This window comes from Pithys albifrons, chromosome Z, assembly GCF_047495875.1.
Source record: "Pithys albifrons albifrons isolate INPA30051 chromosome Z, PitAlb_v1, whole genome shotgun sequence".
NCBI classification, from domain to species: domain Eukaryota; kingdom Metazoa; phylum Chordata; class Aves; order Passeriformes; family Thamnophilidae; genus Pithys; species Pithys albifrons.
This window is the reverse complement of record NC_092497.1, coordinates 62,076,232-62,100,316: the sequence shown is the minus strand read 5'-3', so window position 1 is coordinate 62,100,316 and position 24,085 is coordinate 62,076,232. Positions and strand designations below refer to the sequence as shown.

General features: G+C 40.6%; 1 protein-coding gene across 1 annotated transcript in view; it reads left to right on the top strand.

The window, feature by feature from the left end:
• GRIN3A (glutamate ionotropic receptor NMDA type subunit 3A) overlaps positions 1-24,085 on the top strand; it is a 75,987-nt gene that overhangs the window by 26,197 nt on the left and 25,705 nt on the right. The window contains exons 2-5 of the mRNA XM_071581653.1: positions 500-1,104; positions 6,714-7,761; positions 22,246-22,391; positions 23,700-23,815. Coding sequence (XP_071437754.1) covers positions 500-1,104; positions 6,714-7,761; positions 22,246-22,391; positions 23,700-23,815 — 1,915 coding nt within the window. The remainder of the gene's footprint in view (positions 1-499; positions 1,105-6,713; positions 7,762-22,245; positions 22,392-23,699; positions 23,816-24,085) is intronic.

Below are 24,085 nucleotides of genomic sequence, written 5' to 3'. Positions count from 1 at the left end.
AGCCCCTAACTACCAAAAAACCCTCACCCAAAAAAAGATGTAAGAAGAACCAAGGGGTTTTCTTTCTCTTTCTTACTGCTTAGCAAAGGCCTTTTGAGCATCTGTTTGTAAATGGTTTTGGCACATGCCAGGGCTGAACCTGAGCAGTAAGGAAATAACCTTTTCACACCTCTATTAAGAGGGCAGGGAAATCTTTGCTTGAGAATGCTGAGAAATCCAAAAGGACAAACAGATCAAAAGAAGTACAAATTCTTGGAAACAGGCTTGTGAGTGACTGCTGAATTTGAGTCAAACTCTAGCTGAGGAAGCCCATGAGTCACAGTTAAACAGCCCATGAGTCTGTTTAAGCTCAGTGGGAGTAAATTTTCCTGTTTCTTGCACAATTGTCTAGGTTGAGAGGTGGTTGCTTTGAACTAAAGAAGTGACTAAAATTAAGCAAACTCATTAAGTTGTGTCCACTATATTTCTAATCAGTTGTCCTTCATATTTTTAACCACAGAATCCCCTTCACCTGCAGATGAGTTTAGAAAACTCTCTAAGTTCGGACGCAGATGTCACTTTCTCGATCCTTGCAATGAACAACTGGTATAACTTCAGCTTGATGCTATGCCAGGAGGAGTGGAACATCACAGATTTTCTCTTCCTCACACAACAGAGCTCCAAGTTCCACCTGGGATCCGTTATAAACATCACAGCAAACCTCACTTCAACCAGTGACCTTCTGAAGTATTTACAGCTTTACCTGGAGAGCATCAAAGACACGACGTCCACCATGGTGATGTTTGGGTGTGATATGGAGAAAACACGGAGGATTTTTGAAATAACCACACGGTTTGGCGTGATACCTCCAGAGCTTCACTGGATTATTGGGGATTCACAGAATGTGGAAGAGCTGAGGACAGAAGGTTTGCCCCTTGGTCTCATTGCCCACGGCAAGACAACACAGTCAGTCTTTGAGCATTATGTGCAGGACGCCATGGAGCTGGTAGCGAGAGCTGTAGCAGCAGCCACCATGATTCAGCCTGAACTAGCTCTTATTCCAAGTACGATGAATTGTATGGATACAGATGAGAGGAATATCACTTCAGGACAGTATTTGTCAAAGTAAGATTTTCCTTTTTTACGAAATTGTTTTGTTTGTTTGTTTCAGTATTTCCTCCTGGTTAACTTCTGATCAGGTAGTGAAACTTAAACTTAGCCACAGTGGGAGAGTAAGCCAATTGTAGAAGAAGGCACTGTACCACAGAAGTGAAGATCATGTAGTAAACATAGGCTAGGTTACAGACCATGCTCTGAAACTTCTATTTATGTTCATGCACATAAAAGGGAAAATTCAGAACTAGTGGCAAATCCTCTGACATTCTGAGATACAAAAAAGTGCACAAAAATCAGAATATTTGCACTATCAAAGCTATCAGACACTATAAAGGTGAGTGGCCCTTGCTGGTGTGCTTCCATGGAAAACAGACAAAAAAGGTGCACTGTCATCACTCCAGAGACTGCTGCTTCTGGTGAGAGCACTCAAAACCTCAAAGTGCTCTCTCTGCTGCACATCACTATATTGAAGTTATTCCCATAACTGTTGGGGTTCATGTCTAGAAATTCTCTGGATTTTAACATATGATAGGAAAATATGCATGGTTTCTTCTGAAAACAAACAAGAAAAAGAAGGTCATGGCTAACTATGTGAATTCATCACATAATTTACATCCAGTGAGTGTTGAATGTTTTTCCCTTCAGTACACGTGGTTTTCAACCAGTAGATTATGTTGGATGAAGTTAGGGTGAAAGTTGTTGTATGCAGCTTTTTTTTTAAAAACTTAACTTTTTCTCAGATACGTCTGCATAATAAGACATAAACTGCACTGCTAAAAACACAACTATTTCAGACCCCAACACTTCCTTAGCCACCACTCATCCATAACTTAGGGGTCAAAAACTCCCTGCTTTCCAAGAGTGAAACGAGCATTGGGAATAAACATTGGACTGGCTTGCAATATCTCCAGTGACTTGTGATGTTAATTTAGTCACTTTATTTTAGATATTTTAACTAGATCATGCCTGAAAAGTAAAACTCAGCAAGAGGCTTCTTAAAGTAACAAGAGAACAGCAGATTTTTGAACAGCTTTTTGAGGGTTAAGGGGTAAAGAAAAAGGAAAGCAAAATTGCAACACTTAAAAGTACTAATGAAAAATAGTTCTCATCATTGCTGTCTACAGAGAGCTATTAGCTCTTTCATGAACAGTGACTGCTGTACTTTTTGTTGTATTTTGGGACACAATATGTAATTTCACATCTGTGAAATTTTTTGTCCCTTCATATTGGTAAAGATACTATGGAAATGAAAGAAAGGATCATATACTTAACCTTTTTTTCCCTAGGCATTTGCTTGTGAACCCTATTAAAGTCAAAATAACAGGTTAGATAAAACCTTGTCCTAAATAACTGCAGCTATTTTTATAGTGTAGGAGTGAGACAGACACCTGATGGCCAGAACTGATGTATTTGTGTCATCAGCACAACTAATAACTCTGAGTGGTACCATTAAATTCTCAGATGTGATGCACTGATGAGTGGCTTCACTGTGACTAGCCCTGTCCATCACACCAGGGCTTTTAGGCAAGTGGTTTGTGCCTCCAAAGATGAAACTTCTATTTGGTGCTTAACTGAGTGTTTACCACTGTGGGTGTTGTTCTGTCTGAATAAATCCCTCTGACCTGTGATGTAGCCTTGGAATTGCAGTGGTTGGGGATGGAGAAGGGGTCAGAGAAGGCACCACGCACAAACCTTCATTCCCCCTCACTGGAGAGTGTGGATGAACAGCAGCCTCACACTCTGGCACAGCCGAAGCTTTTGTTGCCAACAGTGATCTCATATCTTGGCTCTGCAGACATTTAAGTGCACCCAGGAGCAGAATAACGATCCAATACGTGGCAAAGCATGCTTGTATCTGTGTGAATATGGATATAGATGTACAACCCCCTGAAGATTATACTGTTGAAAGTCACCATCCGTCGTTCCTCTTACAATGAGTTTGATTCCCTGATCTATTCTTGCCTGCTCATGGGAGCATCCTTGTTGATGGAACAAGGCATTAAAATTTCAAAGTCTTATCTTGTCTTATACCTTTAATTAGTCTTACAGCTTTAACTCTGCTTCTTGGGTAATTTCATCAACCTGCTATTTCACAGATCCATAAAATCCTGGAATGGCTTGAGTTGGAAGGGACCTTAAACACCACCTCATTCTACCTTCTACTACAGTGACCAGCCTGCTCAAACCCCTGTACAACCTGGCCTTGGGCACTTCCAGGGGTGGAGCACTCACAGCTTCTCTGGGCAACCTGCTCCAGTGCCTCTCTACCCTCACAGGGAAGAGTTACTTCCTATACCATCTAACCCTGCCCTCTGTCAGTTTGAAGCTATTCCCCCTCTTTCTATCACTTCTTGGCCTTATAAAAAGTCCCTCTCCAGCTCTCCTGAGCCCCTTTAGGTACAGGAAGGCTACTACAAAGTCTCCCCAGAACCTTCTCTTTTCACTAGCCAATTCTAGTTCTTGCCTCCTGTAAGCTTCCCAAGAAAGATGTGGAATAACCAAGGCACCAAGCTTGAAAGAAAATAATTTCATTAAATCATTCTTAAAAGTACTATGAAGATACTGCTGCTGGAGAATGATGGTAATGCCAAAGATCTAAAGAGCAGCTCTTACAACAAAACACAAGAGAAACAAATAAAGCTAAAATGAGCAAATGGCTCATAGTCTTATTGTTCAAACTGAAGTGACTCTAGTAGACCTTTGATGCATTTATCACAGACTGTCAGCTCACATATATTGACCCAGCATCAAGGAAATTGATTCAGCTGTCAGACTGGAGGATCTGGCCCTTCACCTTCTTAAATTTGTACAGACTCTCTTTCCAAACAAATTTATCAGTAGCCCTGATACAGTACTTCTCTGACATTCTCAATGTGTGCAAAACCCAGCACTTGTAATTCCCAAAGATTCACATTAGAGATTTCTAGCTTAAGTAGTGTAGTCAGATCCTCTTATCTGTTTCCTTAAGTTTTTGAGTAAGGGAGTTTTTAAGTCCCTGGCATGGATTTCACTGGTGCTTCATACAGTGTATGCAAATGCTCAGCAGCCACAGCTGCTTGCGTATAAAACAAAGTGTTGTTAAGATGTTTCTCCCACATGGTTCCCGTCATTTATTTTGATCCATGTCCTGTCACTATGAAAAATATAGAACATGCAAATCGGCTGCAAAAGTAAGCCACTAACTTGGCATGGTAGTGAAGTCACACATTTAAATGCTACTAAATCTCTCAGGTGCCTGCTCCTAACACGACAGGACAGGTACAGAGGGCTTGTTGTACCCTCCTGGGTGCACTTATTTCTACAGTGAAAGAGAACACACTGCATAAATTCCAGTGTTCTCATTCCACTTTCAAAAAAATAAATCTAATGCATTATTCCACAGCGTCAATTACTCCCAAAGCACCTGGTCTGCAGCATTCTGATACCCAGAGTGTGCTGTATTAGCAACATGGGACCAAATTTCATCAGAACTCTGGAAGCTTATTGCACTCGAGGACTCATCTCCCCTAGTTTTGGCTTTTTGTGAACCGCTAACAGTATTTTACACACAGTTCTTAAAAAAAATTAAAGTTTCATATGGATCCATCTACACACACAGAATGGTTTTACTGTTACTGTCATAGTGATGGCTTTAGCATATACTCCCAGCAAGGCTTGTAAAAGAGTTGCACAATTTTTTACAGAGATTGGGAGAGATAAAAATAAGAGAGATAAAACCCAAACAAGTTTATGGGCACATAAACCTTTCTTTAGTGCTTAAGATTGCCTCTCCAATAAACTTTGTCTTGATGGTGTTTACATATACAAACATGAAAGTATGAAATCAGATAGGAAGGAAAGATAGGAAGAAGGGCCTGGGCAAACAGGGACAGACACCACTGATCAATGAAGTTATGGCATCATTTAGTTAACACTAGACTAAAGGGTAAAGGATTGAAAATATGAGAACCACTTTTCTAATTTAAAAACATTATATTTTTATATATGCATTTTTAGGCATAATTCCCAGGCCCAGGCTAACACATAGAGACATCAATTGCTTTTGAGAGTATAGTCTGTATCATCTTTCTCCAATCTCCTCTAAAGAGATTGTATAAGAAGAAGTGTGAAGCTGTCTCAGAAAAGGCTGACACACACACAATCACATTCTAAACTAAAATACTTTCATTAATTTATCTTTTCAGAGGACAAAAATTTATATGATCTTGAGAGTTTATCTGCTGAAACTCCATCGACAATTATGAAAATTCATCAAAACAAAGAGTAGAGGCTGGCCAGAAGTATACATGCACACACACCTGCAATCAATTCATCCTTTTCCAATCAATTTAAGGTTATTTTTTATTCTCTGCAGCTATTGACAAATCATTAACAGCACATAAAAGTTTATGTCTTGCTTATTGAGCCTGGAATGACAGCTATAGCCTTTATACTTTTTTCAACACTTACTTTCATCCAATTCTCAGAACTAATGTGAGGTGTTACATTCTGCTTCAACAGTTAAATAGTCTGTCTTCTGAACTGCTTTTTCTGGAAAAAAAAATGCACGACTTACCTCACACCATATTAACAGCAATTTAACTCAGTTGTTTTTAATGGACTCGCCATACTAAGACTTATACAGCCCCTGCAAAATCTGTAGCAGCTTTCTTATTAACAACATGCAGTTCAGATGGTCATGGTGCTTGCACTAAAAATGATTTTCCACTTCTAATATTTAATTCCTGCTGAGTTCCCTGCTCCTTTATCCATGTCGTTTTAGCCTCTTTGAAAATGATGTTCCAGAAGCTGAATTCAGCATACAGGGAGGACAAGTACTAGCAAACACTGCCTTCCAAAACAAAGGAAATACTCAACTTAATTGTGAATATCGGGAATAGTAGAAGTTCAGCATTCTCGGTGCAAAATGTGCAGTAAAAAACTGGCACAATTCATGAGATCTGCCACAGTGACAGCATGGTACTTTTAATAACACTACTTTGTCATGTTTTTTTTAAAAAAACTAGACCTTTTTTGGTGGTTTGGATTTTTTTTTCTTAAGAATTAAAACTGACTGTCCTAGAGCAACCATCTTTCCCTTTCTTCCTTTACTTTTTTCTGAAGTGGCTAACAGTGATTTACCAATGCCAAATTTGCAGTTTTGAATACAGATTGGTTCGCTTGAGAGTACTTGAAACCTGTTGACAGCCCTTCTTATGTAAGCTAGATCTTACTGAGATTATAGCATTTTTCTTGGAAGGACATTTCATACATAATTTCCACTCTTCTATTTTCATATATATTTTTATGTAGGAAACTGACAACAGATCTGGTGAGTTCAGCTTAGAATTAACCTATGTTTCATCAATTTATGAGGCAATGGTAACTGAGAAAAATTGCTGTTCTCTTACTCATTTTTTCTAGTAAGTGAAAAGGGTATCTTTCCTGGGGAGTTTTCATTTACATAAGTTGGGGAGTGTTGCCATGTACCTCTGTCATAAATTATGTGATTGGTTTATTGTGCCATAGGAAGGCTATTAATGATCCAGGTGTTCAGGAACATAGCCATCTATTCTCAGGAACATAAATCCATGGCTCAGCTGTCTGGTTCTGATTGCTCTGCTTTTTCCCTCCAACAGGTTTTTAGCCAACACAACTTTTGATGGTCTCAGTGGCCGCATTAAGGTGAAGGGCTCCTCCATTGTCAGCTCAGAAAACAACTTCTTCATTTGGAATCTGCAGCATGACCCTCTCGGAAACCCAATGTGGACGCGTCTGGGGAGCTGGCAAGAAGGAAAGATAATTATGGACTATGGCATATGGCCAGAACAGGCACAGAGACATAAAAGTCACATGCAACACCCTACCCGGCTGCACCTCAGAGTGGTGACTCTGATTGAGCATCCATTTGTCTTTACAAGAGATGTCGATGATGAAGGTCTTTGCCCAGCAGGGCAGCTATGCCTAGACCCCTTGACCAATGACTCAGATGTGCTGGATAACCTGTTTGAAACCCTCCAGGGGGGGAATGACACCGTTCCCATTCAGCTGAAGAAGTGCTGCTATGGGTACTGCATTGACCTGCTCGAGAAGCTGGCTGAGGACATGAACTTTGATTTTGACTTGTACATTGTTGGTGATGGAAAATACGGCGCGTGGAAGAACGGCCACTGGACAGGGCTGGTGGGAGACCTTCTTGCTGGGACAGCTCACATGGCAGTGACATCATTTAGCATCAACACTGCCCGCAGCCAAGTGATTGATTTCACCAGCCCTTTCTTTTCAACCAGCTTGGGCATCCTGGTGAGGACCAGGGACACGGCAGCTCCTATTGGAGCTTTCATGTGGCCGCTTCACTGGACTATGTGGCTGGGGATATTTGTCGCTCTCCACATCACAGCTATATTCCTCACCTTATATGAGTGGAAAAGCCCTTTCGGGATGACCCCTAGGGGAAGGAATAGGAGCAAAGTCTTCTCTTTCTCCTCTGCCCTGAATGTCTGCTATGCAATCCTGTTTGGAAGAACAGCTGCCATCAAACCCCCCAAATGCTGGACTGGAAGATTTTTAATGAATCTCTGGGCTATTTTCTGCCTGTTTTGTTTGTCCACATACACAGCCAACCTGGCTGCTGTCATGGTAGGAGAGAAGATCTATGAAGAGCTTTCTGGAATACACGACCCAAAGGTAAAGCATATCGGCTGTTATTAACTCAGCCTTTTCTTTTTTCCACTTAAAATTCACTGCTGCATGATTCATGGTTTCTAATAAAACAAAAAGCAGTCTGTAGAAAATAGTGGTTGCGCTACAGTCAGTTACCACCTGAGGGCATTTCAGTAGGAAAGTTGAGCAAGAGAGGACCTTTAAACACCCATAGAAGTGTAGGGGAAAGGATTTCAATGGTTGAAGATGTGGAGGAACGTTAAATATTTTGGGTTTTCCCACTGCAGAGAAGAAAAGTGGCTTCTACATGCAGAGTAAATGTTTGAGTTCAGATTCAAGACCCTTTGACAGTTGTTTTTATCATCTGGATGTTTCAGGTCATCATGAGATCTACTCAAACAAAACAGCTGCACAGCTCAAAGACAAAACCATTGATGTTCTCTGGGTAGGATTTTGCAAGTATTTCACTGATAATACCGGCAAAGGCGTTACTGGCAAAATTCCCCAAGAATGCAAAATGAAATGTAGCAAAACTGAAATATTTTGAAAAATTCTGCCTTATGCATCAAAACAGTGGAATTCACAGTCAAGAATTTGGTTTGCAGTGTTGTTTTTTGCTGGAGAACTGTCATCGGAGGAGATGAATAATGTTGCAGACAACACATATACAAAGGCCTCAGACTTCCTAGTACTGACTCCATCTGCTCTCTCCCCTTTCCCCAGGGATCTTCAGTTGGAATTTAAGTCCAGTCATTTTGTAAGACTATTCTTACTTTATTTGGCACTAAGTAGTGATCATGAAAACATGTGGCAGAATGGTTTTCAGGGAGAATAGATGGCTGCAGGTGACAGAACAGCATCCTCTTCACTCACTGTAAGGGACAGAGTGGCAACAGCAAATTTCCCTTGCTCGAGTGGCTCTTTCTGCAGTGAAGGTGGTTTTGTATTATCCATAGTTTTATACTTGTGTCCTCACTGCTGGTACAGAAAACATCCACCATAGTGACTGATTGATGCAATATTGTGCCTGTAAAAAGCAATTTTAGTAGCTCAAGAACTGAACATATATTTTGATTTTATAAACTGTGTAAATGAATGTTACATATGTCCTTCCAGACAGCAAAGGCCAAGCTCCATCTGTTACATTAGTAAAACCTTGCATTCAGACTAATGACCATACAGTTTTGACTTTGTCTGACTCACTTCCTTCAGTGTTAACTATGTTGTTTCTACCAAAAATATTTTAAACAAATAACATTAGGTTTTGTGGTTGGTCTGAGGCACTCTAAAACTGATTTATAGCTTAAAGCAAATTGCTTCTACTAATCTGCCCTTCCCCTCCCAGAAAAAAATACCATGAATATTACATTAATACCTTTACCAATGTAAGGCACAAAAGTCTAGGAATCAATGTATATGTTTCATTCAAAGCATTCTAAACAGGCAAATGAGAGCTTTCAGCTGAATTTCCCCAGCTTCAGGCCTATTACTTACACTGTTGTCTGAACCGTAATGTTGTCTTGAAAATGAGGGTAGTGTTCTACTCTTTGCATGTGTATATCCTCATACATCAGATCAAACTGCATCAGATTGCATTCTATTTTTCACCATTATTATTATGACTACATATGGAGTTTTTAAAACAGGTGTTGGGAAATTTCTGCGACTGCAAGAAAATCAAATTATTCTTAAACTGGGCTGCAAGGTTTGGCTATTGAACTACGAAACTGAGTGCAGGTGTTGCAAACACAGGTCTTAGTCCAGAACAGAAACATCAGCAACTCATAATCAGTAACCTCAGTGATTCCATTAAGTCAGTGCCTTTCCTAGATAAACTCTTCTCTGTTTCATGGACCAGTTCTAAACTTTTGAGTAGTTACCAGTTCCCATTGTGGGAGTAAGACAATGTGCATTTTAGGGAAGAAGATCATTGCCTGTCATTACTGCTGTAGAATAGTTTTATGTATTTCATTTGTGCATTTGCCTTCACAGTCTGGAAGACCAGTTATAATAGAAAATGCCCTGGTTTAACCTTTGTTTACACAAAGCCAGAGCTGTGCCTATTCAGAGTCCTAAGAGTTAAGGCTTAAGTTCAGGAGTTATTTGGGACAGTACAGTCACACAGGTATAGGCACCATATTTTAGTTAGTTACTTAAAGCATTTTATATGTGATTAAAATATTTGATGTTTGGGGTTTTCTTCTCAGATCTGCTTACCTCTTTCTTTTCAGTGGTAAAGACTCATTTCAAAAAGAAGGCAGCAGGAGGCACAAAAAATCTTCTACATTTAAATGTACTTCTAAACATTCTTCTGCTATTCTCAGTATGCATGTGCCCCTTGTACTGTGCTTCTGAAATTTATTTAAAAAACAAAGCCTAAAATAGGGGAGCAGCCTTCTTGAGGTGATGTGAGACATGAAATTTCTTCAGGCTGTCAGCCATGAACGAGATTGGGAACAGTCAGGAAGGACAGCATTAGGGCTCAGCTGGACCTTTAAATCCACTAATGATATAGAAGAGAATATAGAAATATTATCAAGCTGCTGAAAGGAAGAGCAGCCAGTGAGGCAAAACAAACCAGAGTAGAAGGCAAGCAGTGAGAGGAAGAAGAATTAAGTTCCTGGAATATGTCTTGAATTTGGGGAACTTGGTATGTATTTTCTGTGTGAGAATCCTAACGAGAGTAGTCACTATAGCCAAACACCTGCAGAATCCATCCAAGCTGGCTGACCCCTTTATTGGGTCACATTTCAGGTAGCCTTGTACTGTAAGAGCTACAACAGGAGCCAATAAATTGCAGAGATACTAAAACCTGCCACCTTAAAATCTAGTTCTTCTAAGAAAATGGGCAATTTAGGGCAATTTTTGCCCCCTCTCCCACACTCCCATCATCTCTTTGCCAACTGGCAAACACAGCTTTTGTGTTCACTGGAACATGTTCAGCCTGCTGTTTGAGGACAAGAGGATAGCTCCAGGATGAAAAGGCTCCCTACCCAACAGGAAGTTGCATCCGTGTCCTGATTCCCTTTAATAAGCTCTCTACAGTACATGGCAAAGAAGTTTAAAAACTTGTATGGAGATAGGGGGGATAGATACAGAGGAAAAGGACATTGCATTTGGATCATTTAAGCTGCTTTTATCCCTTCTCACACATCTGAACCACAGAGGCCTTTTTCAATTTTTCTTCTCATGTCACATCTTTGAATGCATAAAAAATTACAACATTCTTCTTTGTCAGAGTGCCTGGCAAACCAGGTACACTGTTGTATAAGCTGATTCTTTACAAAGTTATTCAGCCTACAAGTATGACCAGCAGCCTGCCTTTGGGCTGGTCTCATTATAGAATCACAGAATGGTTTGGGTTGGAAGGGAACCTTAAAGATCACCTTGTTCCACCCCCCTATCATAGGTAGAGACACATTCCACTAGACCAGGTTGCTCAGTTACATATAATTTATTCTTTGATAGGTCCAGTCATAAGTTTCTAGAAAGAAAACTACTTTCTCTTCCAAACAACTCATGTAAAGTGATACTCATGAAAACCCCAGGGAATGGGGCTTTTTGGTGTCAAGGGCATTTGAAACAGGGACTTTGCTTTCAGGTTTGTAATGCAAGAACACATACTGGAGATGCACCCTGAAGTCCTGAGTGTGTTGAGTAGTTCAGATTATCTGAGGCAAAATAATTATGGAAACCCAGAGGACAGAAGAAACATTTCAAACATGGCAGCATACAGCAGCAGAATCCAAGGAGCTGGACAGGTTTTCCATAAGGGGGTCCAATACCTGGCCTTTCTTTCTGCTAAAACTGTTATTCTTTCAACAGTGTTATGAGCTTTCCAGGTGCTGTCCAACCATTCTGAATTTTGTGACAGCTGTCAGCTTTTCTTTCCCGTTTTCAGTACACACTTGAGTTAATTTACTCTGTTTTTACTTCTCTTAATCACTTTTCCTTCAAAATACCCCTTGACAATGGCAAAGTTCCATTCCATGCCTACCTCTCTCTGCCATGCACAATGGTGTATTGGCTTGGCCAGCACTGATACCACACAAAAAACATATGTGCCCCAAGGAATACAATGCAGACACCTACAGTCAGTCTGACAAGTCCCATACAGCAAGTCCTCACAAACAGACTTGGTGTGCTTTGGGATTAGTCCTTGGAAATCACTGCTCTTCTCCCAGTCCAATGTCTGAACACTTGTTCTTATGACCTGTCCATCCTTTTATTACAAAACCAAGCACTTTGAGTGAACCAGGCAAGGTACTTCTGAGATTTTGTCACTCAGAATTCAGTATGTATGATCACATAGATTTTTGTTTCTAGTTATAAAGTATAAAACATGAGGATGCAAGCTCTCATTTCTGATTTATGAAAATGTCAGTTAATTTAGTGGACGTATGGCCAGTTATTATAGCAGTTGAATACTTTGTGTTGCTTGTATTAGAACTGTCCATAAATATGACAAGTAGCTGCAGATGAGCTTTAGCAACATCAAACCACACAAAGAAAAAGGTCCAGCCACTATATAGGCCTTTTTAATCGTTAGAGGCATGATTCAAATATTCCTGCTTTTAATGATATTTTCCCTTGAGTTCAGTAAGCTTTAGAATGAGGCCATAACTGTTGTGTGTTTATTGATAAATGTTCTTCCTGAAAAAAGGAATTTTTGTAAGAATTACACTAAAGGAAATTACTGCTGTGGTCTTTCACTGCAACAACCTAAAATGAATCATTATCGGGGCGCCACTTGCACTACTATGTATTAAATAGATAATGAAATAGCATTTATTTAAATATGCAGTAAATGCATTAAGTTGTGTAGCAAAAATAACAAGCTACAAACTCAGTGGTGTTCACAGAAATCTTACTGCTGCCATAGGGCTTATTATTTGTGCAGGACTGCAGAGTTCTTTTCTTTTTTATAGTTGAAAGAAGAATCTATAGAACATGTACTTTGTGCAGGAAGTCCCTGGGCAGAGGAAGGTCATGATTCACAGCATCACAGCCTGCTAATTAATACATGGTACTTTTCTGAGTATTAGTGAGTCAGTGAAGGATTTGAACTCAAGAGAACTTTAAGTGTCACAGAGACAAAAGTGAAATTGAGTATCAAACTCCATTCAGAATAAAGAATTTCAGGGCGATGTCATACAGGAATGAAAGGCACCTACAATTTATGGAGGTGAATCGTGGCTTCATTAGCTTCCCCTTGCAATTTATGGGGAGCACTTGACTTGTTTATTTTCCCCATCAGCTCATTAAAGCTTTCTTGCAAAGCTACAGCTTTGTAAGCTCAAAATCTGGCCAGTTCAGATTTGTATCATTCAGATACCCAGTTTATCAGACAATGCATTGCAGTGTTCTACAAATCAAGTTTCCTTTCCCATTTTATGCCTTCTTGCCAATAATTATCTTGTTGGTTTCTTAGCATATTAACCCCTGCTGCGCCAGGTCTTCACCAGCACACAGTGCTTTGTACTGTCACCAACTGCCTTGGCCACTTCTCACCTCACCATGCTGTTTGATCCAAAGAATTTAGGGGTAGATGAGGAAGAGAGGAAGTCCTACTGCCTTTGCTCTTCCGTGTGATTATGGGTCATAAAGGTTCTTTCAGCATGGAAGGATTAAGGTGGTTTAGCATTTTCCCATCTGTATTGAGGTCATTTTCTTACTCTCAACCTGCATATACCTGTATGTCATACCACTTTTTTAAAAAGACAAGTGATTCCACCACCAGAAATAGTGACTGTATCATATGTGGGGCTCAGACCCTTGCTAGAAATGATGCAAAAGGAGAAATAAGAAGTTATTGAAGTAACCAGCAAAGAGGAGCAGAGAATGGTGAAGATACATAAGGCTGATCTTACCACCTGGCAGGTGGAAGATCATAATATAGCTGACTTGGCAGCATTGAGGATATTTATTATTGTTCACGAAAGTCACAGGTATTGTGATCTACAAAGACTAGAATACTAGTCTGGCTCATCTTCCTAGAGAAAGAAGTCCTCAGTCAGCTTCCACCCTGGTCCCCTGGGTTTCAGAGATGACAAGATTCCAAGCCCTCTAGAAAAAATAGTGGTTTTCACTGAGTGCATTAAGATTTGACTGAACACTGGGTGAAGTAAAATAGTAATGTCTGTTTTTCACTGTGCAAGAAGTCATCCAAATGTGCCCATAATTTTTTCTGTTATACTTAATTCTTAACACATTCCTCAGTGTTCCAAACTGATTCCAAGAAGGAAAAAAAACCCTTTTTGTTTCAAATTTGGATCTGTCATTTACAAAGGACTGCTTCTGATGTACCTTTGTTTGATACTTCTCACCCAAAAGCCAGTAAAAAATAACATATTTAAGAAATCAGGGCTGCCCAGGTAGGCAGTTCCACCATCTGCAATTGGAAATCTCTTCATCCTAGTAAATAATGATCCATTTACAACACAAACCCACTCTTTGTTCCTTTTCTAGAAAGGACAGAGTATTAGTCTTGCCTCACAGGTTTAGGCAGAGGATTATTGTCAGCCCTGGTACCCAGGGGACAATTGCCAGGTGGCATAGGGTTAGAAGGACTGACCTTCAGTGAGCAACAGCTGGAACAGAGGAAATTTGAAAAATTATTTTAAAGGTGATTGTTTCGCAGATGAGAAGACTGCCTACAATTCAAGCTGCTGCAACATTAGGTTTCCCTTCAGCCCTCAGTGGCTTGTAGAGACCTGTGGTAGCTTTTTCATCCACAGACCCAAGATTCAGGGTGAAAGAACAGAAGGGATTCTCCAGCCAGAAATCCCCCATATCTCTTTGGTGGCTTGGACATATCTTCAGCCAAACAGCTCTCCTTCCCTTGCCTCTAGGTTGAATGCCTGAGAGCAGCATTAGCCCTCTTTTACAGGTAGCAAGCAGATGAACATGTTCAAAGAAGTGACTCTTTCTGGACCATTTTTACTGCTACTTTTTGCTGCTGAAATAGATTTGGAAACAGTGATTTATTGCCTTTTGGGAATTGCATCCCTTTTTTTCCCTCAGTCTACTCATTTTTCCTACAATAGTTTACACTTACTATCTTACAGTTTTCAGTGTTTCTGGAAAAAAACCCACAGCTCAGAGATTTCTATGTCTAGAAAATGCTTAAAATGCTATTAAGAAACAGAGATAAACATACCTGTAAGTTCATATTCACCAGCATGCTGTTTTATGGAGCTTCTTTGCACTGCCTAGCAACTCAATCATTACAGCAACCCTCAGAAATTACCCACAGACCTGAGTCCTCAGTCTTATCTCTGAGTTTTTGAAGCACACAGAGAAGCAGAGCAGGTCTTACAGTTAATTATTAGCACTCACATGGGGCCATCAATACATAGGCTTTATATTTTAAACAGAGATCCAGGTCACAGTTTCTTCTCATGCATTCTCTTGTTGCAATGAGGAGAATGGTCAGCACTGCACTGTGCCTCTCTTTCCACATCAAAACTGCTCATTGACTTCAGTGCAGCTGTCAGGATTTGTGCCAACTAATGACCTGGCTGAGTTGGATTCAAAGTGACAGAATTTTAGGAATATCTCACATTGTCCTGGCAGGCCAAGAATCAGCTCCACTGACACTTTGTGCAGCAGAGATGCAGAAGTGTTCTTTCAAATGCATTCTGCAAACACCCTCTCCTGGAGGCTCTGGGAATGTCTCCACTTCTGAAGTCTGAACACGTGGGACAGTTTCTGATGAAAAACCTCCACTTCCAGAAGTTGAGCTGTGATTTTCATCTGCTAAAATCTGAAATTCATGTGATTCACTCTGAATATTTTTTTTCTTTCATCTCCCTCTATACCCCATAAATACTCACTAGTTAGTTTTCAAAAACTCTTGCAGATAAGTAAGGAAAGCCCATGAACAGAGTTTAACATAGTTTTGTTGGATTTGGGGTTTTTTCTTAAATTTCATTTGTATTGTTCATTTTCCACTGAAACTTTGCTTAGCACTACCAATTGCATTTGTTTTATCACTGAGCCATGAGAAATCTACTAGCAGCTGTAAGACCATGTAAACGTTTGGGTGTTATATAAGGCAAAGTAAAAGGAAGAAAAAGACAGACATCTCATTGTAAATCAGGAGTACCTCTAAAAGCATATCAGTTCTTCACTTAATGCTACCCTTCTCCAGCAATTAGCAACTGAAACTGAGCAGATTTTCAAGGTTCTGCAGCTGTTCCCTGGCAGAGATCATGCTGCCTGAACAGCAGTTCTGCTGATAAACCATGTGAAACACTGAACACTGCACTTGGTGTTACACCAGGTAACCAGCATTGTCATGGTAGGGAGCTACTGAAACCTCTTGCACAATAATCTTTCCCCAGAAGTTGCTGCAAAAGTTAGGAAAGTGTTTTCAGCCATGTTCCTTCTTTCTATACTCAATTAAAATTAAAAGGCAGTATTGTAGGCAGTGGTAAAAGCTGAATCCACATTGACTCTGCATCTGTCACTGCAGGGTGCAGTCACTGGCACTGCACTCAGCTGCATACTGGATCGCCCTTTCCTCATTTTCCTCAAAAAGTAGTTAGGTAACTGAATTTGGGAGAGGCTTACTGAATGCATGATAAAATACTCATAATGATTTGCGATCATGATTAGAAATGGAGTTCCCAAAGCATTTTTCCTCCAGTCTCATACCTAGATGCACAGAGTAGTTCTGGACCAGATTCAGTGAGGCAGTCAGTGCACCCCATCAATCAAGTACTGAGAAAGCATTTCCTAGATTTCGGTTACATCAGTGGTTATAGAAAATAGCCATAATTTCCCTTCCCAGAAGTTGCTCTATTTAAATCTTCCTTGTTTTCTCACAGCCCCCAGCAAACGCAAACTCAAACTCCATGAGGTCAGAAGGCAATATTGTATTCCTACTTTTCTGGAGCTGAGACAATTCTTTTTCTATATTTAATTTCTTGACACCTGAGATTCTTACACAGTGCAAAAATCCATGACTACCAAGTGCGATCAAACTTCAGAATAGTAGTAAACATAATGACCAGGGCATAGAGGGGGGAAAAGTCTTTGAGGCAAATCTAGCTTTGCAGCAGTGAAAAGTCATACTGAAGCCAGAATCTTCTACTAGAAGAACCTCAAAACTCCCCAGTCCTACAGCTTTGAATATGTAATTCTGGAAGCATCTCATGCATTTTCTGTTTGAAATCCCAACCTGTATAAGAGATTTTCCAGGCCTGTTCCCTTTCAGATTGGAGTCTAGGTGTTCTCAGCCTAGCTGGTGGTGCTGAATGCAATGGCACTATATTACATAAAATGGAATGTGCCAAATAATGCAAAATCCTTGTCATTCAGGATTGTATTTTCCTCTTTCTGCTCCTGTGGTTTTGTCACATTGGTGTTTATCACATTGGTATTTTCATGCATAATTGGCACCCCAAGACACAGATGTATGCAAATGCCCAATTCTCAACATCTTCTCAAATAAAGTTCTCTGCTTCCCACTCAGCAGATGTTTTAACAGCAGCAGACAGAAACCAAGAAAATCTAGAAGTAAGGGGCCAAGCCAGGGACTGGTAGCTGCAGCGTCTGCTTTTGGCAGTAAGCAGCACAAACATCATTTGTCTGGTAGCACCATTTTATACAAAGTACAGAAGACTTGAGAAGTCCCAGAGCTTTTTCTGGAACTGTCAGAGAAGCTGGGTGTACTGTAAAGCTCTTGAGTTTCCTTAAACAATCCATGGCCTTCCTGTCTCAGTGCTCAAGTGGCCCAACAACCATTTCACTTCCTCAGTGCTTGACAGGATTCACATTACCCTTTGTTTTCTTAGTCTATGAAAACATTACCTCTTTTTTGTTTACTTATCCATGGTGTGTATCCTTAAACAGTAAGCCTCATTCTTGGAAATACTGGGACAGTCCATGTGTCCCACAGTAGATACTGTCCTTAGAGGTCACAGGGACAGCACTGGTACCCCAATTCCAGAAAGCATATTCACTTCCAAACCTCTTTAGCCCTGCTCCTGCACCTTCATCCTCTACCTCCCAGCAGCTCTTCCTAGTCCTCCCTCCCAAGATCTCTGTCTTCCCAGAAGATGGGGCATTCTCTGGAACCATCCATCCTGGACCTATGCAGCAAGATCCTTTGGTCCTGGCATTCCACAGCCCTGAACCCCTGAAGTTGAGTACTCAGTATTCAAGTCCTCAGCAGCCTCTCTGGCTCTATATCTCACTGCTGTAAGGGCTGTCATGATCATCTCTTGAGCTTGTCCCATGTACTAAACCAGGTCCAAATATGGGTCACCATACTTGAATGGTTTTAGATGGTTTTAAAAATTTGAGGTGCACCTAAGTATTACGGCTATTCATGTTATGCACCTGTGCTTCACAGGTAAAACGCAGCTCGCTCATATGAAAAGCCATGATCACCAGTACCTCAGATGCAAAAATGGGTATTGTCAGCTGCTGGAGCTCTCATCTTCTTTGGGAGAGCTACTAATCAGCAACACTAAATCGCCTTTTTAACCCCTTTTCAGTTTTAATAGACAAAATATTAAAATATAATAATAGCTAATAGCTTTTAACATTCTTTTTTAGCTACTCCACTGATATATCTATAGATTTGCTGTTACAGTGCCCAGGCAATTGGCTGTGGTGGCCTTGCTGGATAGCATTCAAAGGGTTACTTGCTAAACCCTAATGGGTCTTCAAAAGGGAGATCTAGGAAAAATTTCTTCACCATAAGGATTTCCAGGCATTGGAAAAGGCTGCCCAGGGAAGTGGTGGAGTCACCATCCCTGAGATTAGCTCAGTTGGTTAAAACTTGGTTTTAATAATGCCAAGGTCATGGGTTCAATCCCCTGTGTGGGCCATTGACTTAAGAGTTGGACTCGATGATCCTGTGGGTCCCTTCCAACTCAGAATAGTCTGTGATTCTGTGATCCCTGGAGGAGATTTGAAAGACATGTAGATGTGACACTGTGACACAGTTTAGTGATGGACTTGGCAGTGATGGGTTAGCACTTGGACTCCATGATCTTAAGGGTCCTTTTCAGCTTAAATGATTCTGTCCGTCAATGATCTGGCAGTTAAAAAAACTTAAATACCTTTATTTAAGATACTGTTATTTTGAAGTATCTGTACCCATACCTATCTTCACATGTTGTTTAATGAAATGTCAAGCCAGGACTTCACTGTTGCCACAAAGTCTCTCATCTGGTTGAAACAAACCTTGTTCTTTCCATTTCTTCCGGCCATAGATGCCTGATTTTGGAGGGACTTTGTAAGACTAGCTAAGCTGACTGCCAAGAAAACTCCTGTCTGGAGATGAATCTGTAGCTATTTCATTAATTTACTTTTAATTGTGTATACTTGCATCACCATCAAATCTGCAGGTACTCTATGGATGCAAAAAGGTCCTAGTGCCCCTTACCTGCTTTGTGATGGTTATTCACCTTTCATACTGACTGCAATATGAGCTTTGAATGCAAAAACAGAAGTATACACAGAAGTATAATCTCTGCGTGGCAGAAATGCCTATAATTTCAATGACTGTTTTTTCTCAATAAGATAGCCTTTCTGTTTGCTATTACTGACAAAAAAGGCAAGTAATTGTCTCCTCTGATCAACCATTTCAAAAAAGAAATATATATAGAATCTGTTCTTGATTCTTCAAATTATGATTCTTCAGATGCTGATTTTCAGAGTTCATGATTCTAAGCTCTAGGCATTAGAATTCTGTTAATGGTCTATAGAAAACAGAAAGACTCTTTCAATGCATAATTTTTAAAATATAAGATACAAAAAAGAAACGGAGCATGAGAAACAGAAAAGATTTTTTTAAAAGGAGACAATTAGTAAGGCAAGACTCACAGGAAGACTATGACATTTACCTAACCTGTCAAAACAGAGATATTTGTGGTTTCCAGCTTTTCACATAATCTTCCCTGGAGAGGACTACAAAAAGTATGAAAACAGCAGTGACAACTGATGAGTCTTGTTTCCATCCTGAAGTTTGTACCTTCTGTTGAAGCAAGTAACCCCTAGCAGTCTTAGCAGATCAGCAGTGAAATGCTTTTGGCAGCATTTTGCATTGTCAATCCACTGTTACCATTTAGCTGCAAGAAAGCCTTTTTCTCATGTGGGTAAACAGCAGTAGGTAGAAAACAGTCCCAAAAGACATAGAGGATTAAAGCACTATTAACATTTATCCTTTGTAAAAGGAGTTGAGGTTTATCAAATATAAAGTTGCACAAGCAAAGTGATGCTTAAGAAAAGGAAGAGATTACCAGAAGCATGTTGAGTATTGGATGCAAGGGATTACACAGACTTCCCATGACTTCCTACCAGACGTATGGTGTTGCTGGAGACAAGATATTAAGCCAGATGGACTTTTAATCTAATCCACACTCCAGTTTTGTCATCATTTGTGGTGAAAGTTGGCAATGTGCCCAACACAAAGGAAAGCGTGGGCACTCCTCAGTAAAGGATTTGGGATAGAAAACTGCATGGAGATGCAGCTTACTGTCTTTGTACTAGCCTTTCTGAATAGAGGCTTAAATATTGAGCTAGATGTAGATCCTGGTGACAGTCTGAGTGAGAGATGCCTTCCGGTCACACTTTATCTGCAGATCAGATGTTGCACCACAGTTACCATCACTAAGTGGGCCACAAACATCACAACAAACACCTAACTTGTCTTGGAAGATGGTTCAGTGTTGAGTCTTGGTGGGATTTTCAGTCTCCTCACAGAAACCGCCAAGAAATAAAACCTAAAAAAATTAATACTGACTGTGATGATGAGCTTGCTGGAACAGAGAGTGCATGAAGCCTGCTCCAACCTCATTCTTTAAGCAGGTCATCTTCAGTGTCTCAAGGTTTGGATTGACAGCATTGTGCTGGAAGTCTCCATGATGTATTGTCACAGTCTAACTTCTGTTATTTATGTCTTCTGGCACTTGAATGCTGCTCCCACACTCCCAGGCAAGAACATTTCCCTCTGCGCCCACAGTCCTTCTGCCACAGTATCACTGTGGCCAGCTCTGGATGGAGGCACACCCTGCCTCACTTGTCCCATAGTCATCTAGTCTGGAACAATGCAAGAAAAAAAACATGCCAGGATTCCCTCCATGCCCTCAAGTCTTGCATTTAGCTGCAGGTCTTATTCCTGGGCTACAACACAAGACCAGATCACCAGACAACAAGGTGGAAATGACCTGCCCACTTTCCAGGTAAAAATTACCAGAAATACAGTATTTTAGTAACTTCCAGGACATCAAAATACCATCCAAAAGAGCTTTTTTTGTTCCTTTTGAGACTAAACAAGGTGACTTTGACCTTACATCCTACCTCTGTTATTCCTGAGAAAGCTAGGAACACTCTTTTATCCGTGGGGTCATTGGAGAGAACAGTGAGGATGGTCTTTTTGTTGCTTTATGTTCTCTACACTCTGCTCTACCAAGATGATCACACAGATGGACCAGCAGAAAAGATCTCTTTGCTTGGTCTTTGGACAGCAGAGCATAGTCATGGTGAGATCATCTTTGCAAGCTGCTGTGAAGACCATGACCTTCCTGGGAAGCAAATAGAGCATGACTACTTCAGCCTTAGCTTTATTTGGCTTCCTGTGCTCTGAAAGTTTGACCTTTTAGAGGCTGGTACATTTCTGAAGGTTTTCCAATTAGTGTGGCTTGGCAACACTTGGTCAGCTCAAGGAAGTGCTTGGCATAGTGGAGGGAACTGCCTGATGCCTCTACTGCAGCTTGAGAATTTCTCCAGAAGTCCCTAAATGCTCCAAAGACAAAGAAGGCAGTTCAAAAACAAAGGTCTGTGAAACCTGAACTAGACTATTTGGGCCTTAAATACACATGGTGGAGCCAGTTGTGAAAAGGACAGGACACACAACTGCAAAAACTGTCTATGTTTGTAGCCTGTTTTCTGCTGTATAGAGGAGAATTCTCCCTCCTCACTGCCAGAGGTGACTTTTTGATGTACACAACCCTTCAGTTCTTAGTTTTTCTCTGAAGAATGGCAGCAAAGACTGTGATATGGTGTCCAGGCTTTTAGAAATGAACTGAGGGTGCTGCCCTTCTGCAGAAAGCTAAATTTCTTCTTCAGGAAATCAATAAAAGACATTTTTCCAAGAGAAATCCAAACTGTGTGTCCTTTGCTGGCTATCCAGAGCCCCAGAAAGGGGGTTGTAGCCATCCCAGAGGCTTCTTATAAGATTTCCTGAAGCACTTTGTTTTAAAGGTAAATAGTCACAGTAAACACCTGGATTTGGGTGTTCAGGGCATTTTATGGAAAATGTTTTTCACATGCTAAGAAAAGCCTGAGAGTACAGAAACAGGGTGTTTAGTCATCTTCTAAGTCTTTTCCACATTTTTCTGGGGTGTGGAAAGCTGCAGGAAAAACACCAGAGGGAGGCAGGTTCATGAATGCTGAAAGTTCCTGACAAATTGTTCACACATACAAGACCAAGACACCAAATGTGATGAAGGCAAATGACTCTGCTAACCTCTTCTGATTTCCTCTCCTCAGCTCCACCACCCATCCCAAGGGTTTCGGTTTGGGACCGTGCGGGAGAGCAGCGCAGAGGACTATGTGAGGCAGAGCTTCCCGGAGATGCACGAGTACATGCGGCGGTACAACGTTCCTGCAACCACAGATGGAGTGGCCTACCTAAAGTGAGCCTCTGCAGATCTGGTCCCTTGGCCAGTGAGGCAGCATGGCAGTGAGGTGGTGACAGAATTCCCACTTTTAGTGTCACTTATCCCTCAAAACAGTTATTGAAGGGAGTGTAGCAGATAAGGAAGCACATCATCACTTGGAGGGAGTGACACTTGGAGAGGAAGCTGGAGTATTTCCAGGGGAAGCACAGGCATTGTATAAGTCCTGACAGGTTTCTGTGCTTGGGAGCCCTTTGTCAGGCAGTGAGAAGCATTCAGGAAAAGAAAAAATCACAGCCCAAGCAAAACTTGCCAGTGAGGTTCCTCAGCATGGTGGAAGGAAAGAAGGTTCTCAGAGAGGAACCTTAATTTATCATGAAGATGAATAAAAGAAGAATTAGATTGCTATAAAGTAAGGAACAAGAAGTATTCTCGCTTTAGGGAACCATGAGGCATTTGTGCTTAAACATCTGGGGTCACAGAACTTGTCCAGGAAATGGGAGAGCTGATAATAAACCTGAAATAATGGTTCATTTTATTCATAGAAGTTGCCTAACAGATGGCCTGAGAAATTTTCATGAGAAGTTGTTTCCTGTTTATGTATTTTCCCAGACCTATCCTAATGATAATTAAGATACATGGCAGTTCTTTGAGTTACACTGGAATCAGTCCATGGAAATCAATGAAGTAATCATATCAGGAGAACACCTAGATTTTAAGGGGACAGCAATGAAAGATGCAGTCCCTGGATCAGATGAGAACAGGCACTGCAACTGTTCTTTTGTATCACTATTTTATGAAAGCATGCAGTTGAGAAATTGTTATGTTAGTCAAATTCAGTCCCCCATGAAGACTGAACATAGAGAAAAGCTGAATTAGGCAAAGGAAGTAATTTACCTCATATTCAAGGAGAAAGAAGGAGGAACATCACTGAGTGAGTTATCCTCCTGCATTTTTGGTATAGTACCTGTAGTTTTAACAACACAAATCAAGACAGTGATAGTATTTTAGCAGTTTTTGATCTTTTCCAATAAAGCTTTATGCTACCTCTCAGCTGAGTCAAAGTCCAGCATATTGTAGTGTTTTCCATGTTTCAAACCAGTACTATTTTGTGGGAACAAAATAAGTCCTAAACTTCTTGTTCTAAATGCACAAAGTTCGTATTCCATGCACAAGTCCCTTCTTCAAAATATGAGTCCATTTCTATTTGAAGTGCAAATGTGCAAATACCAGTTCCTGGCCTCTGTTTTCATATAGTAATCTTGCAGAGAACTGCATAGATCAATGTTCTGTGAGCATCACTGAGTCTTTTCATGTTGAATACAGGCATGATCCAGAGAAACTTGATGCCTTCATCATGGATAAAGCGCTCTTAGATTATGAAGTATCAATAGATGCTGACTGCAAGCTTCTAACTGTGGGAAAACCCTTTGCCATTGAAGGTAATAATCAGTTTTATAACATGCTGCTTTGTTCTTCATGTGTCACAGTTGCTGTGTTGTGATGTGCTATTCTCAGTGAAAGTATGGGGGTGAAATTGTGGACCCCTTGAGGATTATAATAAAACCCTCAGTAATTAAGCAGGGTGAAATCTTCAGCCTTTTTTTTTTTTTTTTTGGTTTTTGAGCTTTCACGTCTCTTGTACCATCTGTTTCAAGGCCAGATTGGATGAAGCTTTGAGCAGCCTGGTCTAGTAGGTGTCCCTGCCCATT